General features: G+C 37.3%; 1 protein-coding gene across 2 annotated transcripts in view; it reads right to left on the bottom strand.

The window, feature by feature from the left end:
• SAB (HYPERSENSITIVE TO PI STARVATION 4) overlaps positions 1-21,326 on the bottom strand; it is a 90,857-nt gene that overhangs the window by 46,536 nt on the left and 22,995 nt on the right. The window contains exons 5-9 of one of the 2 annotated variants that reach the window (XM_089155467.1): positions 18,107-18,326; positions 13,277-13,447; positions 13,079-13,156; positions 5,562-5,813; positions 1,023-3,128 (exon numbers count right to left, since the gene is read on the bottom strand). In XM_089155467.1, coding sequence (XP_089011593.1) covers positions 1,023-3,128; positions 5,562-5,813; positions 13,079-13,156; positions 13,277-13,447; positions 18,107-18,326 — 2,827 coding nt within the window. Of the gene's footprint in view, positions 1-1,022; positions 3,129-5,561; positions 5,814-13,078; positions 13,157-13,276; positions 13,448-17,553; positions 18,085-18,106; positions 18,327-21,326 lie in introns of those variants that run through there. The other variant, XM_089155468.1, reaches the window with a different exon arrangement.

The raw sequence follows: 21,326 nt of genomic DNA, 5'->3' as shown, positions 1-21,326 counted from the left end.
GTATCAACTCAACACATCAGAAGTATCTTGGTATTTTACAAAAATCCTTATGCCTTCTACTGGCATTAAGTGTGAAATAAAACCTATTGGTACGTCATAGCATACCACTGTTGGATTCCAGGTCAAACTTCATATTTGAACATTGATATTTCAAAATCTAATACTGCCGTCGTGTTCAAATGGCCCAGATAAACTACATGCCAAGTTTCATGACCTGACTAGTACCTGGTTCTCAAATTCAAGGGAAAACAATTTGCCAGGATCTCAGTCTAACTTGGTTTCCTACCCAGCCAAAACCAGCTCCAGAAAGAACACCTTGAACCATGCTTAATATTATCTCATCTCATAAAAAATAAATATAATGAAGCATTTTAAAATAAACAAACCTGCCTTCTCTTTTTTTCTACAAACTTAAAAGAACAACATGGCAAACTATTTTTAAGGAAGATACTTTTTTGAGTTCTTAAAAAATAATGTGAATGACATATGCTCCAGATCCTTCAATTCAATCAAGTGCATATGCAGTTTTGCAGATAGATTGGAAGATCTCTATCATTATGCCAGGCTTCACTTAAGCAGTGGAATCAATTAATATACAGATGACACTTATCATCAATGCTGAAGACAGATGCACGCAAGGGAATGGATATTCCCCTGGACACTTCTAGAGAAACCACTAATGTATTCAAAATCGTGGATGATGGATCATCTATCTCACAAATCTGAACAAAACACAACCATAAAAAGCATTGCTTTCTTGCACTGAAAGAATTTCAAAATCCAGTTCAAATTAATGGTTCGAATAAATTTATTTACAATCATATAATGTTTATGATGTGTATGTACTAAAAATATGTGATGAGGGAGGACACTAGGGAAAATTGCCACCCTCCACCTCCTTAGCGACTATAGCTAATTTTCTGTATAGAATTTTTTAAGCTGGTTCTATTTTTAGGATATCAAATGTTCATAATCATTTGAAGCCAAACAGCATGAGAAACATAAGAGAAGTGGAACCTGACCTGTTGTGCAAGAATAACACATCCTTCACATTTACCAGAAGTCGCAGAAAGAAGTGGGAGTGAGTAATTTCTCTCCTGGACAACAAGAGAGCCAGTATGCAGAACAATATTTCTTCCAAGAAGGCGGGAAAAAGGTATGTCATTTTCCAGAGCTACAGGATCAAGTCTCTTTACAATCTCTATCATCCCAGCATCACCACCTTCAATTTTTGCCAACGTTACATCCAACTCTGTCGCAGAAATAGATAGAAGGGAAGTTCTGGATGTGCTAGGTTTAAAACCAGATTGAAATCCTTCCTTAAAGGCACCTGATCCTTCTGAAGGCACCAGCTTCTGACATGCCTTGAAGTAAGACTGGAATGCCTGCTTATGAATTTCATCTCGCAACATTTGGATACCGGAAGCGTCCTGCACATTAATCTCAACTCCATTATGGTAGACCTTCTCAGGACAAGATTCATTTTGATCAGTACTTTCAGAACAATGACTGCCTTCATCGACAAGGTCATCAAGAAATTTCATTTTGACAGCTAATTCACAGGCCTCAGTCCTCATCAGCTGATAATGTTCGTCAAGCCAACCTTGCATAGGCTCTTCCTCAATATCAGCCATGAGCTTACGTATACTGAACTTGACACGTCCAACTTTTACTGAAGACTTCTTTGTCTTTGAGCTTTCTTTCTTAATAGGATAAATAAGATTAGTTTTAGCATTGGTTATTAGCTTCAAACATCGCATCATATCTTCAACTGAATCTTCAATAGCACGTAACTGCAATCTATACGGCATGCATATATGAACATCCAGGCCTTGAATAACCCAGTCCCAAGTGGTAACTGCTGATACTTTTCCATCAGATGAATTAGAGAAACTAGGAATACGAGAAATCTGCATCCTACTACTTCTGAATACTCTGGCTTCGTTAAAGCTAAGCATAAGCCCCTCAAGTAGCACTCCTATTTTTGCATTTTCAGAAAAAATTGACTGCACCTGAACCATGGCCTCAACTCCATCTCCAACTGCAGCAGATATACTCAACATTTCTACATCAATAGCAAAAACAGACTCTCGTTTTTTATGTTCTCTATCAAATTGTCCAGAATCCACAGTAGCTTGTTTTTCTGTATTCACTTCTTTTCTATCATTAGTTTCTTCCTTAATTTCATTATTAATTCCCTTAAGTTTCTGAATATGCAATAGTAACTTCAACCGCAACACAAGCTCAAATAATGATATATGTACATCAGGCTCCCACCTCACTGAAATATCAGTTGCACTGAAAAGGGAGCAAACAGCAATCTCACTATGTCCACCTGAACGGCGAACAAACTTTGCATTTTGCATGTCCAATAAAGTCACTTTGGAAACAGACCTATGCTCCTCCAAATATTCCTGGTAAATAGATCTGGCTCTTTCAAGTTCCATCTGTGTGGTGTGCTTCTCCTTGTTCACACACGCAGAGAAATGGACAATGTCAAGAGACATTGAATATTTCAAGTATTTGCATTCATCAGACATTGTAGAGAATATATTAGCTCTGCGAGGTGTACCATCAGCAGAGACACTAATTACTATTTGACCACCCTGTGATCCATAATTCACACGCTTGTGGTCAGCAACAACTGTGTTTTCCACACCCACATCACCATAAAAATCTACACAACATCGTTCAAGATTTAGTTTCAAGAGTTGGGCCCCTTTCCCTGAAGGTTTGGTTGAACGGCCAACCCTATTACTCGTTGCCCTTTTTCCAGCAGAAAAACTTTTAAAGAGTGCTTGAAAGGACATGGCTGTTGATATAAGGGACTCAATGCGCCGAAAAGTAAAGTACATCCCCATACCTGTCACATCAACAGAAAGAACCAACTTGCATTTGCTGGGACCTTGTTCATCAACAGATTCAATGTCCTTCTTTCCCCAATCTATGCTCACCTTTGCAACATGGACTAAGGACCCTGAATTTGTTTCCACACCAAATAGGCTTTCTTTTACACATTCTTGAGATTCATCTGCCATTTGAAGATGCAACTCACCAAGTTCTGTATGAACTGCAATTCCTGTACTTGCTATGTTGTTTGCGAACAAATGTGAGGATTGTGAGCAACCCTGCGCATTAAATTACACATTAATATTATCTCCATTGAACATATCAATTTAAAGAGGATCAGCACAATGAAACACAACAAATAGCAATAATATTCCAATCATATTGGGATTAAAAGACTTGCTAATGAATGTCCATTTTTGCACCTTAAGAAATGCAAAAAAGCAGCATCTTTGATCATTGTTCTCCATATATGCTTTTTTGCTGATAATATTGGTTTTGGGGGGATGAAACAAAAGCAGGTTAGATGAGAAGTTCAAACTATGGAGAATTGGAGATCAATCTTAGAGTCAAAAAAATGTATAAGTAGGAGGAAAAGTTGAGTATAAGGTACAACTTTAATAACAAAAAGTTTATGAAAAATGACGATAGCGAGACATGACAAAGTGGAAATTTTGGTGTGCAGGTTCAACCGCGAATAAGAAGATGATGCTGCACAAATAATTACAATAAGGTGGATACATTCGGGCCACCTTCGGGTAGATAAGGTCACAGTGGCAAAGCTATATGTGATGTTGTCCGCAAGCTCCCCTTGGGTGATACAATAAATTATACTTGGATGGACCACATATATGCAGCATATCCTCAAACCGATGCAGACCCACTAGAGTACGTTGAGGGAGATGAACCAGGTTCAACTAAATTTTGGGTTAAAAAGAATGCTTTATTAATTTTTATTAATTCATTGGGCTTATCCTGTAATTTATTTTATTTTTGAGTCCACTGAATTTAAATCAAGAATAAGGATTATTGGGATTGGCAGTCTAATGCAACATTGAAGACATATTCAAGAAAGAAGAAGCCCATTGGGTCAAGCCCATCAAAGGCCTAAAGCTATCACCCAAATCAGCCGATGGCTTTCATGGGCTAGTGGGTTAAAGTTAGCCCACATATTTTGATCTCCATGGTCTATACCTAAGCCCAAGTCTAGTTCTTGAAAAGACAATAAAATGGGTTGTGCTTTGAAAAAAAAAAATTGCTCATTATCAAAGGAGTTTTCCTTTGTCAAGAGTTAGGTAGTAGTTGAGTTATTAATATGTAGGTGGTGTTAGCTAGTGGTTGGATGTTACAATAAATGTTTATGTCTTTTTAGAATGCTATATATAGAGACTTATGTACGAGGGTGAGGACACAACTCAACACTCAACTTTGAAATCAAATTGCTTGTTAGTTATTTCCTCTTTGAAGAATCCTTGTGTTTGTGTTCAATCCAATCGATCCACCTTGCGGTGTGACGCCCGAGTGTACTTTGTTGTTCTTTTTTTTATTTTTTTTATTTTTTTTATTCTCTTATATTGTTCCTTCCATGTCTTCTTCATAGTTCTGTCCCTGTTAAACTAATATCTCTGTACTACCACTCCGGTTTTCAGCCTACCTTCATATCTGAATTCTTTTTATCTTAAGTCTATTAAATCTGAAATTATTCCCTATGAAAGATCATATTTGGCTACTGTTTTGATCAATCAAATACAGTACTACATTAGAGTCTCTTGATTTATCATTAAATACTTGTGCAATCATCATTTTTATTTTTTAGATTAGGAAAGACTCAATCTAGTTTTATGAGTGAGTGTGTGTGTGTGTGTGCAAGCACACTATTCTTTCCCACCTTCCTCTATGCTCCCCCACCCCTTATTTTGTGAGGCTCTAACCAAACCACCACCCCCCCCCAACCACAAAAATATAACAAATAAAAGAATGAAAAACTCCGGCAACTCTTAAAGTTTTCCCAACTACTCTCCTTCATCTTCTCTTTTCCTTCTTCACTTTCGTGGTTGCCATTATCAACCTTCAAAAATAGACCTTCAACTCACAGTCCTTTGGTAAGACTTGGCGATCAACCTACTTTGATGACTGATGTTAGCTCTATGCTCACATGTTATCCCTGTCAATGATCCCCATGGAACAGGTTGATTGTAGTCTCTTGGGGTGTGCCCTTGTCCTTGCTGCAAAAATATTTCCAATCCTCTTGATGGTTGCATGCAGCTTGCCTTGCTTAATTCTCTAGTAATTTAATTTTCCTTTTTCAGGGCATTGAAGACATTATTGATCCAGAAAACAAAATGAAAAGTGGGTTTACATAATTCAAATTTTCCTGTAAATGGCAACTTGGCCACTTTCTTTCATGAGTTAGTTTATAGACATGTCCTTCAACCATTCCTAAAGATACATATATGGAATGAGACAGTTCAGTTCTCAATAGAACGAGACCAAGCTCTAGCCTGGCAGCCACACTTCATGAACCCCTGCAATCATCCCTACTTGGAAAATATTTACTCCCTTAATTAGAAAAAAGAAAACTCATACTGAGAGGCTCCAAATCCAAGTTTTTAAACAAAGATCATCAAGCACATGAAAGAGACTAACTTTAATATCCATGCAATTGCATCAGATTATAAATGATACCAATAGTATTGACAAAGTAAAAAACTTACATGGTATAATGGTAAACCAGTCACACTATAAAGAACAATGGTCATCTCTGGGGCTGAAACGGTACATGTCCACATGATTGCTTTCATTTCAGTTGCTTCTGACCGTTCCAGATGAGACGTTTCATCACGGAGTACCATTTTTTTCTTTTTTGACATGAGAAGGTGGATCCATGGTTTTAATCTGCTTATAATGGCATTACATTGTGTACCACCAAGTTTGACATCAATTTCAGCTCTAACAGCTGATGTCACCTGAAAAAAAAAAACATAATGACTTAAATCAAATAAAAGCATGACACGATATCAGCACCAACAGGTTCCATGTAAAATATGTTTAAAAATATCACGAAGATAAAACAGAGAAAAAATGGTATATGGGTGAAATTATGACTTAAAGGAGGTAATATGAACTATGCAAAGAGAAAAATTATAAACCAAAAAAATAATAATAATAAAAGAAGATGATAGAATTGCATGAACTTGTCCAAGAGTGTCTCTATATCAAGGTTGTCAAGGCGGCAAGGTGACCAAAGAGGTTGGGACTCTACCTAGGCTATTAGGCGCCAATAAGGCAACCAAAGCGGTTGGGTCAAAAATTTTCAATATGACAAACTTTTAAGCTGATAAATTTCTATTGTAAGCTAAACAAACATTCAAGAATCACATTCATCTAAAAATAACAAGCATTCAAGAATCATAATTATGACGATTATTCAAAAAAGAACACAAGCATAAGTTCATCTCATCAAGCATCATAACATATGACTGTAAACTATATCAGATTATAAGTATGAAAATGAAAGTAGTAATTTTACATGTTTACTTACCTCTATGATAGTGTGATGCCAAATAAGTGTCTCATCCATTTAATGATTCATTGATTCCCGATTCTGAAATGACTAACTATTAAGTTCGTATACGGCTTTATAGAATAAAATTTTATTTTTTAAAAAAATCAAGAAAAAATATTATTATGTACAAAATGTTCATTCCTCCTTTTTCTAAATATTATACGGTGCAAAAGGCGACAAAGTGGTAGCAATTAGGTGAAAAAGTGGCAAAAAAACTGCTTGTTTACAAAGCGGTTCAAAACAAGGCAGTTGAAAAACCTCCTTGCCGCCTACAGACACTATGACAACCATGTTCTGCATAATTAAAGTATACAAAAACATTATTCAGAAAAGGAGGAATAGACATTCTTCAAACAGCAATATCCCATGGCAGAGTTAAGACTGGAAAGTACAAGGAGAATCTTACTTACTGAAGGCCTAGTTAATGAATCACTGATTGTACTACACTACTACTAGAAAGTAGCAAGTTTCAGCAAGCAGACGAATCTCTAAGATATGAAACTCAACCTATCTAAAGCACTCAGCCACAATGATCTACAGTGGTCCATAAGCCAAATGATTGGCCAGTCAAGTGACGAGCCCAATTATATTGTTCAGTTTAAGAGACAAAAGAATATCAGAACTAACAGTGGGGTCAAAAGACGATTTCAAACAAAAACAACCATTTAAGGGAATGAACCTCAAAAGGATATCTAAAGAAGGCATCTCATGCCTAATAACATGGCTTCCAGGGATCCAAATTCTACAACTCAAAGGGCAGGAGAAGCAAGACAATAGCAATTGGAAATTCAGAAACATCCAGATTGAAACTGTTGATGGAACACCTCTCAGACAAATAAAAATGAACTTCAAGGTGCAGGTTCCCTGTCTATGTGATGTGAACCAGAATTCAGCCCCTTGCAGAAACCCTAGTTTGGGATCCAGGGCCTAGCGAAGATGACACACCCAGCCTGCCAAACACCTGTTAGGGCAATTTGGTTCCAGCCCTAATTAGATGATTATTTTATTTTCAGATTTTTTTTATTTTTTTTCCAAGTCAAATTATGTTTTGAATACTTAGATTGAGTTGGTAGTTGAGTTCTTGTGTCATAGAGAGTCTTTCTAAGTAGGACTGTATGGATAATTAGGTCTTTTAGTTTAAGTTCTTTTGCTTATGTATGTGGCTGTTATTTATCAGTAAAGGGTCTCCTAACTTGTAAAGGAACCTCTAGATGAGTTAGTTCCCTAGTTGAAGTTACGTCTCTTTGAAGTTGGTTTACTTTCGAGTCTTCTAAAGGCTATATATTCTCATGCCTATTAGAGAAGAAATCAGTTTAATGGACAAAATTGTTGAGATTTGTGTAAGGAATGAAGCGCAAGTTTTGAGGCTGCAGACTGAGTTTCCTTTTTGGCATACTTTCCATTTTCCTTTTTGTTTCTGTTGAAGTATATGCACTTTGAAATATTTACTGTTCACGGTACTGTTCACGTGAACAGTAAAGTGTGATATTTACTGTTCACGGTACTGTTCACGTGAACAGTAAAATATGACATATTTTACTGTTCATGTGAACAGTAAAATTTGTTTGTATGATGTTAGTGATGCTACTCTACTTTCTATTTCTAATGTAGGAGTCTTTCTACATAAGTTTTGGTAGTTTCTAAAAAGCATAGTTTCTATTTTGGTGGTGGTTTCTATTTTCATAACTTTCTATTTTAGGAGCTAGGAAGTTACTAAAGCTGTAATTTTTTGTTTCCTTTTTTCTAGAGGACAATTACTTGTCTCTCAAGTTGTATTAGATTCATTAGAAGCTATAAATAAAAGGGCTCTATGATTCTAGACTCTTAAGCAAGAATCACGAGCCTCTTCTACTAGTTCTTCATCTCTCTTCTCTTCTTCTTCTTCTCTCTTTTCTTTGTTAAAATTCAGCTGCTGTTTTGATTATTTAATGCTTGTTTTCTAACAGTTTCTTTTTTAACCCTTTCTATTTCTGTTTGTTTCAATTTTGGACCGAATCCTCTATCAATATATTCTGTCTTTTTCATGTACTAGTTGTTCCTTTTCTAGAGGACAGATTACTAGTCCTCCAAGGATGTAATTGGAGAACTGAATATTATAAATAAAGGGCTTGTGATTCTGGACAACTAATCCAAAATTGCAAGGTGCAGTTCACCCCTGCTGATTCTGCTTCTTCTTCTTCTTTTTCTTTTTCTTCCAAGGATGTAAGTGGAGAACTGAATATTATAAATAAAGGGCTTGTGATTCTGGACAACTAATCCAAAATTGCAAGGTGCAGTTCACCCCTGCTGATTCTGCTTCTTCTTCTTCTTTTTCTTTTTCTTCCTTGCTTTCTTCTTCAATCTCGCATCTGGTTTGGTTCTCAGAGTTTGATTTCTAACATGGTACCAGAGCATCAATCAGAGGCTTGCGTTGCTTTTTTTCATTGCTGTTTTGAGTCGTCTTTGGCTTTTGATTTAAAGAAAAAAACCTTAGTTCATAGAAGAACTAAGGTTTCACTGGATCAATATAATTCGTTTGTTACTTGCTGCAGATTTGAAATGATCCCTGGTTATTGATTTCTTCTTACTGCTGGTTGATGGTTCCATGCTATCTGCCTTTGGTTCATTTTGATTTCCGCTTTAGATATAGCCTTTTCGATTGATGGAGTCTTCTTCTTTCTCAGATTCTGGTAAATATTATTTTGTTTCAGATTTTCGGTCTTTTTGCTTTTTAGGTTTGAGGTCATCTTTGAACTGGTTCACTCATATTCTTCACTGAAATTTTCATATGCAAAAGCCTCTGCTGTTCTGAGATTTTGTTGAGCATGGCTCATGCTTCACATTGTGTTGCCAACGAAGGCCGCCCCGGCGGGGGTGAGGGTCCACGTTTCTTTAAGCCTCGCAGTTTCTTTACAGTTTGGGCTTGGGCCCATGAATAGCTTTGGCTTAGGGTTTCTAAGCGCATATATATATTCTCTTGTAACAGAACATCTGATGTAGTTGTTTTGAGAAGAATATAGTGAAAACCTAATGCTAGACGTAGCCTCACATTGAGGTGAACCAGGGGAAAATCCGTGTCTCTTTCTTCCTTGTTTTCTATTCAATTGTGTGTGATTGATCGCTCTAACTCTAACAGATTTGAACTGTAAATGAACCCTGCAACTAAGAAGTTCTTCAGATCTGATGGGTTCCCATATACTTCTTGCTACTGCTATGTGCTGTTGGGCTCCCATCTTGGTGTCAACGGCTTTTGAATCTTTCGTTTTGAAAGTGTTCACAGAGTTTTGATGCAGCGTCTCCTTGAAAAAGAGAGGGGAAAAAAAGGACAATCACGATTGGGATTGTGGATAGGAAAAATATGTCTCAGTTGATAGAAATTTGAGGGAGAAACTGTTATGGTGTTTTTATTTTTTCTCAGGGGGTTTTTGGGGGAGGGGCGCGGATAAGAAAAGTGAAGATACAGTTGAAGAGGAGAGGAAGAAGAGAGGGAAGTTGTAGGTGCCATCTCCTTGTTGTCTTCGATTTTCAAATTTCAGGAGGATCTCGTTAAGGAAGTTTTTCTTCTTTTTTTTAGGGGGGGGGGGTCGTTTCAGATTCTTGTTTAGTTCTTGGTTCAATTCACTTCAATTCCTGGTTTGATTTGTAATTTTGTTTGGTCCTTGATTCTATTCCTAATTCTATTTCCAGGGGTTTTGTTCTTGATTATATTTCCTGATTCTGGTTTCTGATTCGTTCCTAATTGTGGTTTCTTATTCAGTTTCCTGATTCCTAGTCTTACTTTATTTTTAGTTGCCATTATGCATTGACATACTCACATGGGTCCACAACTTACCTTATTGGATATTTTGAACCATTTTTTAAAGCTTGGCACCTACATGCACCTGATAATCTACCATGAGGAGATTTGGAAAGTATTTCTTGGATTCAAACTTGCTAGAAAACTGAAGATTATATCTACCATAAAAGGGCACATGGGAGATTCTTGCTTGGAATCTTCCTATGTTGGATATTGGTTGTCATTAATTGTCCATATGTAATGCTATACGTAAGGGGGAGATTGGAGACTTTTTCTATATCTTTTTATTCTGGATATAGGTTGTCATTAATTGTTCACGTGCAATGTTACACATAAGGGGGACATAGGAGACTCTTTCTATGTCTACTCAGAATTTGTTTGAGAATATTATTGGGAAAAATCTTTATCCTCCTAAGATGGTATTCTACAACAACACCTACCTACCTACTAGATCCACAATAACCCATACTACCATACATACTTGGTCTGTAGTAACCTATACTACCTTTACCTACCTACTTGATCCGGAAGCCCATACTACCGTACCTACTTGGTCTGTAGTAACCTATAATACCTTTACCTACCTACTTGATCCAGAAACCCATACTACTTTACCTACTTGGTCTGTAGTAACCTATACTACCTTTACCTACCTACTTAGTCCAAAGTGGCCCATACTACCTTACCTACTTGGTCCACAGTAACCAATACTGTCATTTACGTAACCTAATTGGTCCACAGTAACCTATATTGTCTATTACCTTACCTACTTGATTCGCAGTAACCTATATTGTTTTTTACCTACACATACATTTGCCTACTACTTTGCCTTCTTATAAGAGGTTATGTGTGGACATTGGAGCTATAATTTGTATCTGTTAATAGGGAGATTCCTCCCTATTACTAGTATTATTTGGATAGTGCCTTTAATGCTACTATACTTATGGATTTCACCAATTGTTTACACTATTGTGTGGTTTGTTCAACATGAAGAATTAAAGTTTTTATAAGTTGATGTTGATTATCTCTTGGGTGAAGTTCTCTCAATGTTTATTGGCATCTGGTATTGCTACACGGTTCAAGACTGGCGCTACCTTTCAAGTTTATTTTTATTTGTCAAAGCCAAAGCTTTCTTTGTGTATACTCCAGCTTGAGAGAGAGTGTTCAGATTTGCACAAGGAGTGGTGCGCAAGTCTTGAGAGTCTTGAGACTGCAGCCCAAGTTTCCTTTTTGGCGTACTTTCCATTTTCCTTTTTGTTTCTACTTTAGCACTTTCTATTTCTATTTGTTTATATTTTGGACAGAATCCTCTATCAATATATTATGTCTTTTTCATGTACTAGTTGTTTCCTTTTTTTTAGAGGACATATTACTTGTCCTCCAAGGATCTAACTGGAGAACTGAATATTATAAATAAAGGGCCTGCAATTCCGGAAAACTAATCCAGAATCGTAGGGTGCAGTTTACCCCTGCTAGTTCTGCTTCTTCTTTTTCTTCCTTGCTTTCTTCTTCAATCTCACATCCGGTTTGATTCTCAGTGTGATTTCTAGCAGAAAAATATTGAGAGTATTGCAGCCAAGGAGGTATTGGCAGGGCTCCTTTGAGGGGGACCCTGCGTTTGTTCAAGTTTCCATTCTTCAAAAGCTTCTAAGTTCAGTTCTGCAGTTCCAGAAAGCATCTACAGCCTTCAACAATAAGTACAGCCCTCCCCTAACCTGCGATCCAACCAAGAACCCTCCCATTCCTTCCCTCCCCGCGCAAGCCGCTCTAGCCCCCTCCCCCCTTGCAACAGCTCCAAGGCAGCCCCCGCCCCCTTCTCTCTTTCTTGCGGCAGCCTCACTCCCCCCCCCCCCTTTCCCCTTCTGTTTCTTTTAAATTCTCTGTTTTTTTTTTTTATTTTCTGATTCTTGCAGCAGGAGAGAAACAGCAGAATTATTTATAAAAAAAAAAAGACTGAAACAGAAATAAAGAAAATACAGAAGACGAAAGAGAAGAGAAGAAAAATAAAGAAAGACAAGAAACCAAGGAAGAAGAAAGTAAGAGACAAAGTCGCAAGAACCTATCCCATTCCCTTCCTAGCCGTAGGCCTTCCCTACCCTTGTCATTCCCCTCCCATTATTCCCCCGAGTTCTTCCTTTCGCTTTAGGTTTTGCAAAACCCTTATCTTTTCCCATCCCACCCTTCCCAAATAATTTTAGGTTTACCCCATAACAACCCACATCTCTTCCATCTAATTCCAAATTGTTTATATTACTTATCCCTTATCCCAAACCCTACCCATACCCAATAGCAGGCTTCCCTTCCCTTTCCAAATAATTCTATTAAACCCTAATCCTTTCTAGGACACCCCCATAAATTCTTAAGAGATCCACAAACATCTCAATCCTTTCCTTTACCATCCAAGACCCAATTCGAGCTACCCACAAGACAATACCTGTACCCTTGGATATTTGGGCATCTCAATTACACCAATTGGAGCCTTGAATTACAGTGACATATATCATTAATCATTCTCAGAACCCTTCCCACATCCCCATCTTCCCATTGGTATTATTATTGCTGGTTCAAATGTTCAATAAAGGATTATCTTGGGCAAACCCTAAAATTTAGGGAATATTTCCAAGAAACCCTAACCCTAAAATTGGGTTTACATCACTATGCCAAGCCAAGCAGTAACCAGATGTAAGCCACCAGCATTGACATGAGTGAATTTAGAGAAGTTAAGAAAACCAAGAAAAGAGAAATAGAGGATGAAGGCAAGAAGGCTAAAGTAAACTTCAAAACCAGAAGGAACATAATGGTTATAGTCCATAACCATTCAACTTAACAGATCTTTATTCTTTATGTTGAACATAAACATTATACTGAAATAACTGTAAGTAAAGACTTGCCTGAGTTGGAATGTAAACAGAAGAAACAAGAGCAACTTTCAGTATCTCCAAGACCGAAGTCGTGCCTTCTCTAAGAAGCTGAAAATCCAAAGGCAAACTAATTAAGATTTTCTTTCCAAAGAAAAATATGACAAACTATACTGTGAATTGATATTTTACTAATATGTACAAAAATATTAAAGAAAACAAACTGGGTACATGAATTTCGCTGAAATCCAATTGAACATCAAAGCGTGTGCTCTCTCCCATGTCTTCATTAGACACCGATTTGCTGCTTCTCAAATGAATGCCCATGACATTATTCTCAACATAAAGGTTTTGTCCCCGGTGCACAAACTTCATATCCAGTTTTGGCAAACTGAAGCTTACCTTTCAGAGAAAAATAAATTTGTCAATTTCATTACCAATCCGTTGCCATGGAGAAAAAATGTGAAACCCAATTATTTTCACATTCAATTGATCACTATAAGCCAACTAGAAGCTAACAGATTTGATGTTCAAGTATAATTTCAACCAGAAAGAGACAAGAACATAAAAAGAAATGAGAACAGGGGAAAACCAGAAAATGTATAATTTAAGATAGACAAATCAGTACAATGCAATATCTCAGTACAGTAGTCTGTTCGTTCAGTATCTCTAACAGAATTTGTAACAGACATGGTTCAATTAGGTCAAAAACACTAAAAGGTTGTGAAAATTTTCAATTTCAACTAGCATCATAATGAAGTGACTATCCAAATTGCAGTATTGAAATTCCCCACCATGGACCAAAATTTCATCGAAATATTTGGGTTTCAACAGAAAATAAAATGCAGGTTGAAATCCAAAACCTTGAACCTTGGATAACAATAGGGATCAGCAACAAAGTCCTGGTGTTAGCAGGAAAAATGATAACAACAATATGAAAGCTTGTTAGGAAACAGATTCAAAACTCTGGAGAAAATGGGAATAAAAAAGCAGTATAAGTAAAAAAGAACCAGTTATTAGAAAGAAACTGAAGAAGGATGCAAGGAACCACAGTTTAACATGTGGAATAATAATGGAGAAAAGAACGGACTTCAAAAAAAAGGGAGAGAGAGCACCTGATGTACAAATGGAAATGAAACTAAAAAACTTCCATTCAGTTATTGATACCTTGTCCAATTGATGGGCAGCTATCTACCTATTTATAATCTGTTAAAATCCTCATACTGACTCAGAAGAATTGATGCAGATCACGCACCTAATTAGGTTATTTTCTCTTGGATGTTGCAGGTCCTGCACCAAATTCCTTTGAAATCAACTTAGGTTGATAGATATGGGTGTTGGGCCTTTGTTCAGCAAGCTTATGTAGCCAGGATTATTCTATGGGCCCATAAGCTTAGCGTCTAGGCCAAGTACGAAAATAGGTTTTTATTTAGCTTAAATAGCTTAGGTCAGGTCTATCAAGAGTAATGTGCCCTAATGGAATAGACCTTATCAGGCAATGATCTACCTTCATTACATGATCCTGATCAAGGGTTTGATACTCATGAGTAAACAGTACTTAATTGGTTAGTAGATTAGTAATATGAGTCCAATTTAAAGTCAAGTTGGTTCATATTTTGAATACAACTAGGAAAGTCAGTTCAAGGTTAAATACAAGGCCTATGCATGTAACAGATTCAGACTGGAGAATACAATTAATAAAGAGTGTGTTGCTGCCTAACAGTTACATAAGGGAGTAGCAAAGGATGAGCATTTAGAGGATTAGACGAAGAAAGAAGGAAGAAGGAGACGACTGGATAGTTCAACTTACTGTTCTAGAAGGTATTCTTGAACCACAGGATGAACGTTAGAAGATATTCTTGGAGGAAGAAAAGAGCAGAAGATGGCAAACGCCTCAAACCAAGCTTGGGATAGTGATCCTGTATGCATCTCTCAACAGCACCAAGAGTCTCATAAAAAAGTTGACATAATTAATCAAATCACCACTAAGTGATGGGGAGATACATTACATAAATATATAGACCTTCTAAAATTCAGAAATTGACTCATCAAATGACTGTTAAATAAAAAGGGTGATCCTTAACCTATTAAGCAACTGGCTAGAAAAGCGACTTAATAAAGGAAATAAACTCAAAATACCCTTAACCAAACTAACAAACCCCGTATTCCTACTTCGTACCCACATTTTAGCCTCATCAAATTGACCACTTACAAAGTAAACCATGGGATCAAAGACCAAATACATATGATCTAATACTTGGTATTTCAAGTCAAAGTTGATTGAGGGATTCGGTTTTTTATGGTCCAGATTGCCCACTATGACCGTGGATTCAGTCTTCCTATGATCCTATCCACCAATCAAGCTTCTCCATTGAAGAACAAAATAAAAAACAAGTTAGTTGCACACCAAGTTCATTCCTACCCCTTTCCCATTTTTTCAGTTTCTAGATCATCCAAATCTCGGTTTTTCTTGAATCTCTGAATTCTTCAAGAAACTCAAATTTCAAAGTTAGATCCATGCCAATATAACCATCAGATCTATCCCAAACTTGGGACACCATCCCCTTGCCTTGATCCGAACTTCTTGGCAAACTAGCCCTTGGATCCTTGGTTCTTGATACACATAACCTAAAACCCTACTGTGTTCAAGAAACCAATCAATTGGCTGCAAATTTAGTACTAGATTGTCTTACTTTTAATACATATGTCCCATGTTTCTTGGGATGATCTGACCACCCAAAACCCCATTTGAGATAATCCTATCTCAAAACCCTACCACCTGCAACCCATCGAGATTATAAATCCTCAATCCATGTGACAAACATCCTAACCTTCCCATCCCTCTAACAATTTTAAACCCTTCATCATCAATCTTCAAAATCAAAAGCCCTAACCTACACATACCTGCTAGTTTACAGAAACCCTAAGACCCTAATTTCAATTTGGCTAACACTACCCAAATTAGCCCAAATCAAGCTGATTCATTAAAGATCCCGGCAGAACTGACTCCTGATCTCCTATCAATCTGCGACTACATTAACACCTCAATGCCCTAAAATCAAGTGGTGCTAGAGAAACCTATCCCCTGATATTAGATTGGTTCCAAATTTGAAACTTTTTAACCCATCCCTTGCATTCCCCTAAAATCTTTAATCAACCAACCTTCTAAGAACCCAATTTGAGATGGTTGCAGATAATGGAAGGCATAAATATAACCTATTTTCAGCCGTATACACCATAACTAAAATTCAACTTTCTCTATCTTCCCCAAAACTCAAGTTGATTCCCACTGAGATCTTGGCATTAGCCCTCAATGCTACTGAGGCTACATAAGGATGCCAAATCATAACACTTACATAATAGACCTGAAATCCAAAACAGAACTGTTAGAAGCTATTTATCCAAACCCTCAAGACTTTAATTATGTGGAATAACTTCACAACCATTTCATGGACTTTTTATAATTGAGGCCCAATATACCTAATAACCTATAGACAATTGACCAAAGCCATTCATGACTCAAATCTGGTTTCTCTAAGCCTAACCAGGCAGCCTTGACTGCATCAGACTGGCAGTTGCCCATGCATTGAGTAGATATGAGAATACAAGCAAATACCCATTAAGCCTCCAAGTTGAATGTTTAAAAATAACCCTACAGAACTGAAACTACTTCTATTTTTTCACATAGTACAAAAGCATCAATGAAGTGGATGGTGATAATCCACATCTGTCTCAGAAAACTTGCCCCAGGGTGACGTGCATACCACTTTTCTGTTGAAAAGTATGTTCAGAGAATTTAAAGATTGATATGCTACAGAGAATTAATTCAGTTCAGTTCATGGCTTCTTCCTTCTGCTTCTTTTAAGCTTCCTACCCCTTTTGTCACTCTTTTGTATCTTCCCTCTCTTTTTGTTCTAGTCAAATTGTTAGAAATCAACAAAACAATGATAATATTAGGCTACATCATTTAGCTTGCACAGCATTTCACTTCATCTGAATGTTAGAATGGATCATCATCAGGAGTCAAAGTTTTCAAATCCAGTCAGCCTTGCAGTTTCTTGAAAAAATGTCATTAATGTGACTAAGAGTACAACCAAGACCCAACAATAACAAAGAGTGCTAACCCAGACAATTAGAAGGCAAGAACCAGACAAGCTATTTATAGTTTGCATCTAGGTTGGAGGAAAAGAAGTTCAAGGCTTCAAGTTGGTGGAGCCCCGACTCCTGCAGTAAGATGAGTACACCTCCATACATCTCTTCTAATGAGATGGCCCATGCTATAAAAGAGGTTATGTTGACTTTCACCTTCAAATTTTGAATCCCAATGGAGGGTGTCTAATTTATATGAAGACCAAAAGAATGCTCTGAATTCAGCCACTAAATAAATACTAGAAAACCAATTGGGACAAAACATCAAATAAGCAGGATCCCCAACCCCAAGTACAAAACATGACACAATCATCAGAAGCATAAGTGTTTCCTACGTCGACAGGTAACAATAGACTGACCTAATCATGACATCTGGAATATAGAAGCAAGTGTTTTCCCCATTCAAAGGGCAGCAACGCAACAAGCCATTTTATCTTCCATTGGCCAAAAGTGATAATCCACCGTCAGCACAGTCCACCTAAACGTGACTCAGTACATGCCTTAACCTGATTCTGGGTCTTAATTTTAACACTTAAACCACCAATCAAAACTTTCAGCATTTAAGATATAGAAGCACTTATTTAAGAAATCTCACTAGGGCTGCCACGAAAATGCCAGAGCGTGTCAATCTTTGAAATGGGTACAAGAACTCAAGACAACCATAACAGGATAGCTCTTGGTGAGAAAACAGTATAAGTAACAAATTTATCAACTCTTTTTAGAACTACCAAATCCTAAATGAAAGGGGGGGGGGGGCCAGCAGCAACAGGCTAAATGATGATATTTGAACTGCAGGAAGACATCAGAACAAGAGGAGGGATGCCAGAGTCCAAACAGATGATACAGAATTATTCCTTTTTTTCCTCAAACGCCAGCTCAATATTTCATTATTTGAGAATTAAGCTCACTTACCTTTTCTGGAAACATAGGAGTGAACTTCTGAAGAGACAAAATGGCATTTTGCTTCTTTTGCAACTTTTTAGCTACAGCAGAGTCTAAAGTTGTCTCTCTAACTACACCTTCCTCTGGGAAGGTTTCTGAATTCTTCTTTTTGACAAAGAAATCCTCATTTAGATTCATGATGACTTCTCCACTCGTAATATCCACATTCTTGATAACAACTCCTAATTCCCTGTGACAAAAGAATGAGATAAAGAGTTAACTCTCGCTTGTTCCACTATCAAGACCACCATTTTAGAATTCAAAACACAAAGGTCCACTGAAAAAAAGAGAGTTTTTCCTAGCCAGCAAGCATAAAGGATCAAAATCTGAGTTTCCAGGAGCAGTACAATTCTTCAACGACATACCATTGCTGTTTCCCTGTACACAAGAAACACGAAAATTCATACTTAATACCGTCCATCATTTTCTCACAATGTTGGCTATGACATCAAAATCCACCTCTACATTTCACAAATTGCAGTCACAAAGCCCAGAAATGAGTGTGTATGTGTCAGGTTTGCAGCTGCCCTTCAAAAACAGTTAGCTGAATATTTTGAGAATGGATCCAGATTATTTCTTCTTTCAAACCTAAGGTACTCTATTATGTGCCTAATGGGGCACAATCTAGCGCCAGCCTAGTATGGGATAGGTTAAAGGGCTTGACTTAACTCGTTCCATCGTTCCATCAGCTTTGGAACTTTTGGCGCATTGATAAAATACTTAACATTTGGTATTAGGGCTGGCACTACATCAAGGGTTCGACTACCGAAATGGGCTACCTAGGAGAGTGCTACCTGGAGTAGAATGCAAGCTGCCAAGAAAGGGCAACCAACCGCTTAAACATAATGAGGGAGTACAATGCAACCGTTGGAGAGGGCTGCCTACCGCCAAAGTGCAAGCTGCGTAGAATGAGCGCCATCGAGGATGATGACTACAGAAACGTGGTGGTATATTATGTGACCGACATGCCCCACTCTGGTCAAGGGCACTAGATTGGGCCAGCCTTGTATGGGATAGGTTAAACAGCTTGACTTAACTCGTTTCATCAACTTCAGAGCTCGTTTCATCAACTTCAGAGCTTTACGTGCATTGGTCAAGCACATAAGACCCATAATCTAGTACAACATAACAGGACAAAGCACATGGAAATTGACAAGCATTTTATAAAAAGAGAAGTTGGAAACCAGCATGCAATCTATATACCATATGTGAAGTTTTAAGATCAAGTAGTAGATGTCTTCAACAAAGGTTTACTTCGATAGATGTTTCATCCTATTTTAACCATCTTGGGCATGTCTGATACATATGCCCCCATTTTAGGCGGAGTGATGTGAGCATGGTACTAAATTTTGCGAAATTTAAGTCGTCTCAAGCCTAATAAGACAAAACACAGTCCAAAATGAATTAAGTCAGTTAACTGAATTTTGATAAAATTTTGGTATTTCAGTGAAATATCAAGGGGTTGTAATTGTAAACTATAATTTATAATTTGTAAATTGTAATTGAGATTTGTCTACTTCTCAAAGCTGTTCTTTGATTTTAATGAAAGTTTCAATGTTTTCTTGTACATCCATGTTTAGATTTGTGAAAATACATGATCCAGTGTCAAAGTTTCAATGTTTTCTTGTAAATCCATGTTTAGATTCGTGAAAATATAGCCAAGCATTTGTGAATCAAGAAGAATAGTTAGTGTTAGGTTTTAGTCCAAAAAAAAAAGGTTGTCATTGTGTCTATTGGCCTCAAATTAGGCTGTACAAAACAAAATCAGACCCAAAAACCACCTAAAACCCACGGAAACATGGTACGATGGTGCACCATGTTTCAACGAAATTTGAGCCTCAACGTCTTCACTTGCTTGAGACAAAAATTTCAATATGGTTGTGAGAGGGAAATATCCCTCTCGATCTAACGCTACCTAGCGCTAGCCATAGATCAAGAGGTTTCCTATTTTGAGTAGGACTCTCTTTAAAACTGCTACTTTAATGATGTTTTTGTTTTGTTATCTTTTCCATTATGGTTTCCTATTCTGTGTTAGACTAGTTTCATCAGTCCAGGCTTAGTTTTTCCATTCCTACTTGTTTTTTTATTTCTTTTCCAACTCAGTAGGACTTAATCAGATTGTAAAATATAAATGCTGCAATGGGGCTTATGAATGAAACACAATTCTCTAAGTAATCACCTCCTATACTGACGACACCTATGTTCTTATGTATCCCGATCAAATATCTCAAAATCTTAGAACCAGAAGCCTTTACTTTTTGAGTTCAGATCCCAGAAAGTTGGCCCTTGTTGAACCTCTTCATCTAAGGTTGCATGAACTTTACCTCAAATAGGAAAACCAGTGGGTGATTGATTGCAGCAGGATCAATAGAATATTGAAGGATAGAATTAAGTAACTGAATTTTTTTATTACTTTTCTTCTGTTTACATATGATAGAAGAACATCAAAGGATAGGGAAGAAGAAGGGAAGACATAAAGGTGGTGAATAGGGGACTCTCACTTCAGGTCTCTCACCCGTGGCATCTCACTATCACTGCTTCTCTCAGCATCAGTTATTGGTATCATTTCTTCAGTCGTTGTTCGACTCAGTGATGTAGTATTGTATTTGAATGATCAAAACAGTAGCCAATCAGGATCTTTTTGCAGGGAATAAATTCCAGATTTGACAGCCGAAGAATGAAACAGAATTAAGATGTGAAACAAGAGTGAGCCTAGAGCTATATCACCATGAAAACAACTTTACAACAGGGGCAGAATAGCTCTTTGAGTAAGGGCAGAACTAGGACCCAGATTTGAAAGTTAGGCCCCAAGTGTAGATCACCATTAGAAAATGAGAAACATACCCTAAGATCTAATATCAAGTAGATGGCATATCCGAATAGTAACCGAAGTAGAAAATGATCACTAAACTAGACTTGTCAATAGGCAAAGAGAATGAGGGAACAATGTGAGGGAATTGACAAAACAATGATAACAAGAAAGTAACTCCCGGGCTTCACACTGCAAGGTGGACTGACTGGATCAAACACCAATCTACTTTGATCAAACACAAGGTTTCTCCATAAAGCAATGATAAATGAGTTCCACCCCCTTACATTACTCCCTTTATATAGCCATTCTATAAGACCTAAACATTAAAAACACCACCCAACCACTAGCTAACACCCACCTAATAATGACTCAACTACT

The sequence above is a fragment of the Hakea prostrata genome, chromosome 5 (assembly GCF_041222555.1).
Source record: "Hakea prostrata isolate BN-2017 chromosome 5, UWA_Hpros_2, whole genome shotgun sequence".
Lineage (NCBI taxonomy): Eukaryota > Viridiplantae > Streptophyta > Magnoliopsida > Proteales > Proteaceae > Hakea > Hakea prostrata.
Note: the sequence above shows the minus strand (reverse complement) of the source record. Positions and strands in the feature narration are given on the sequence as shown.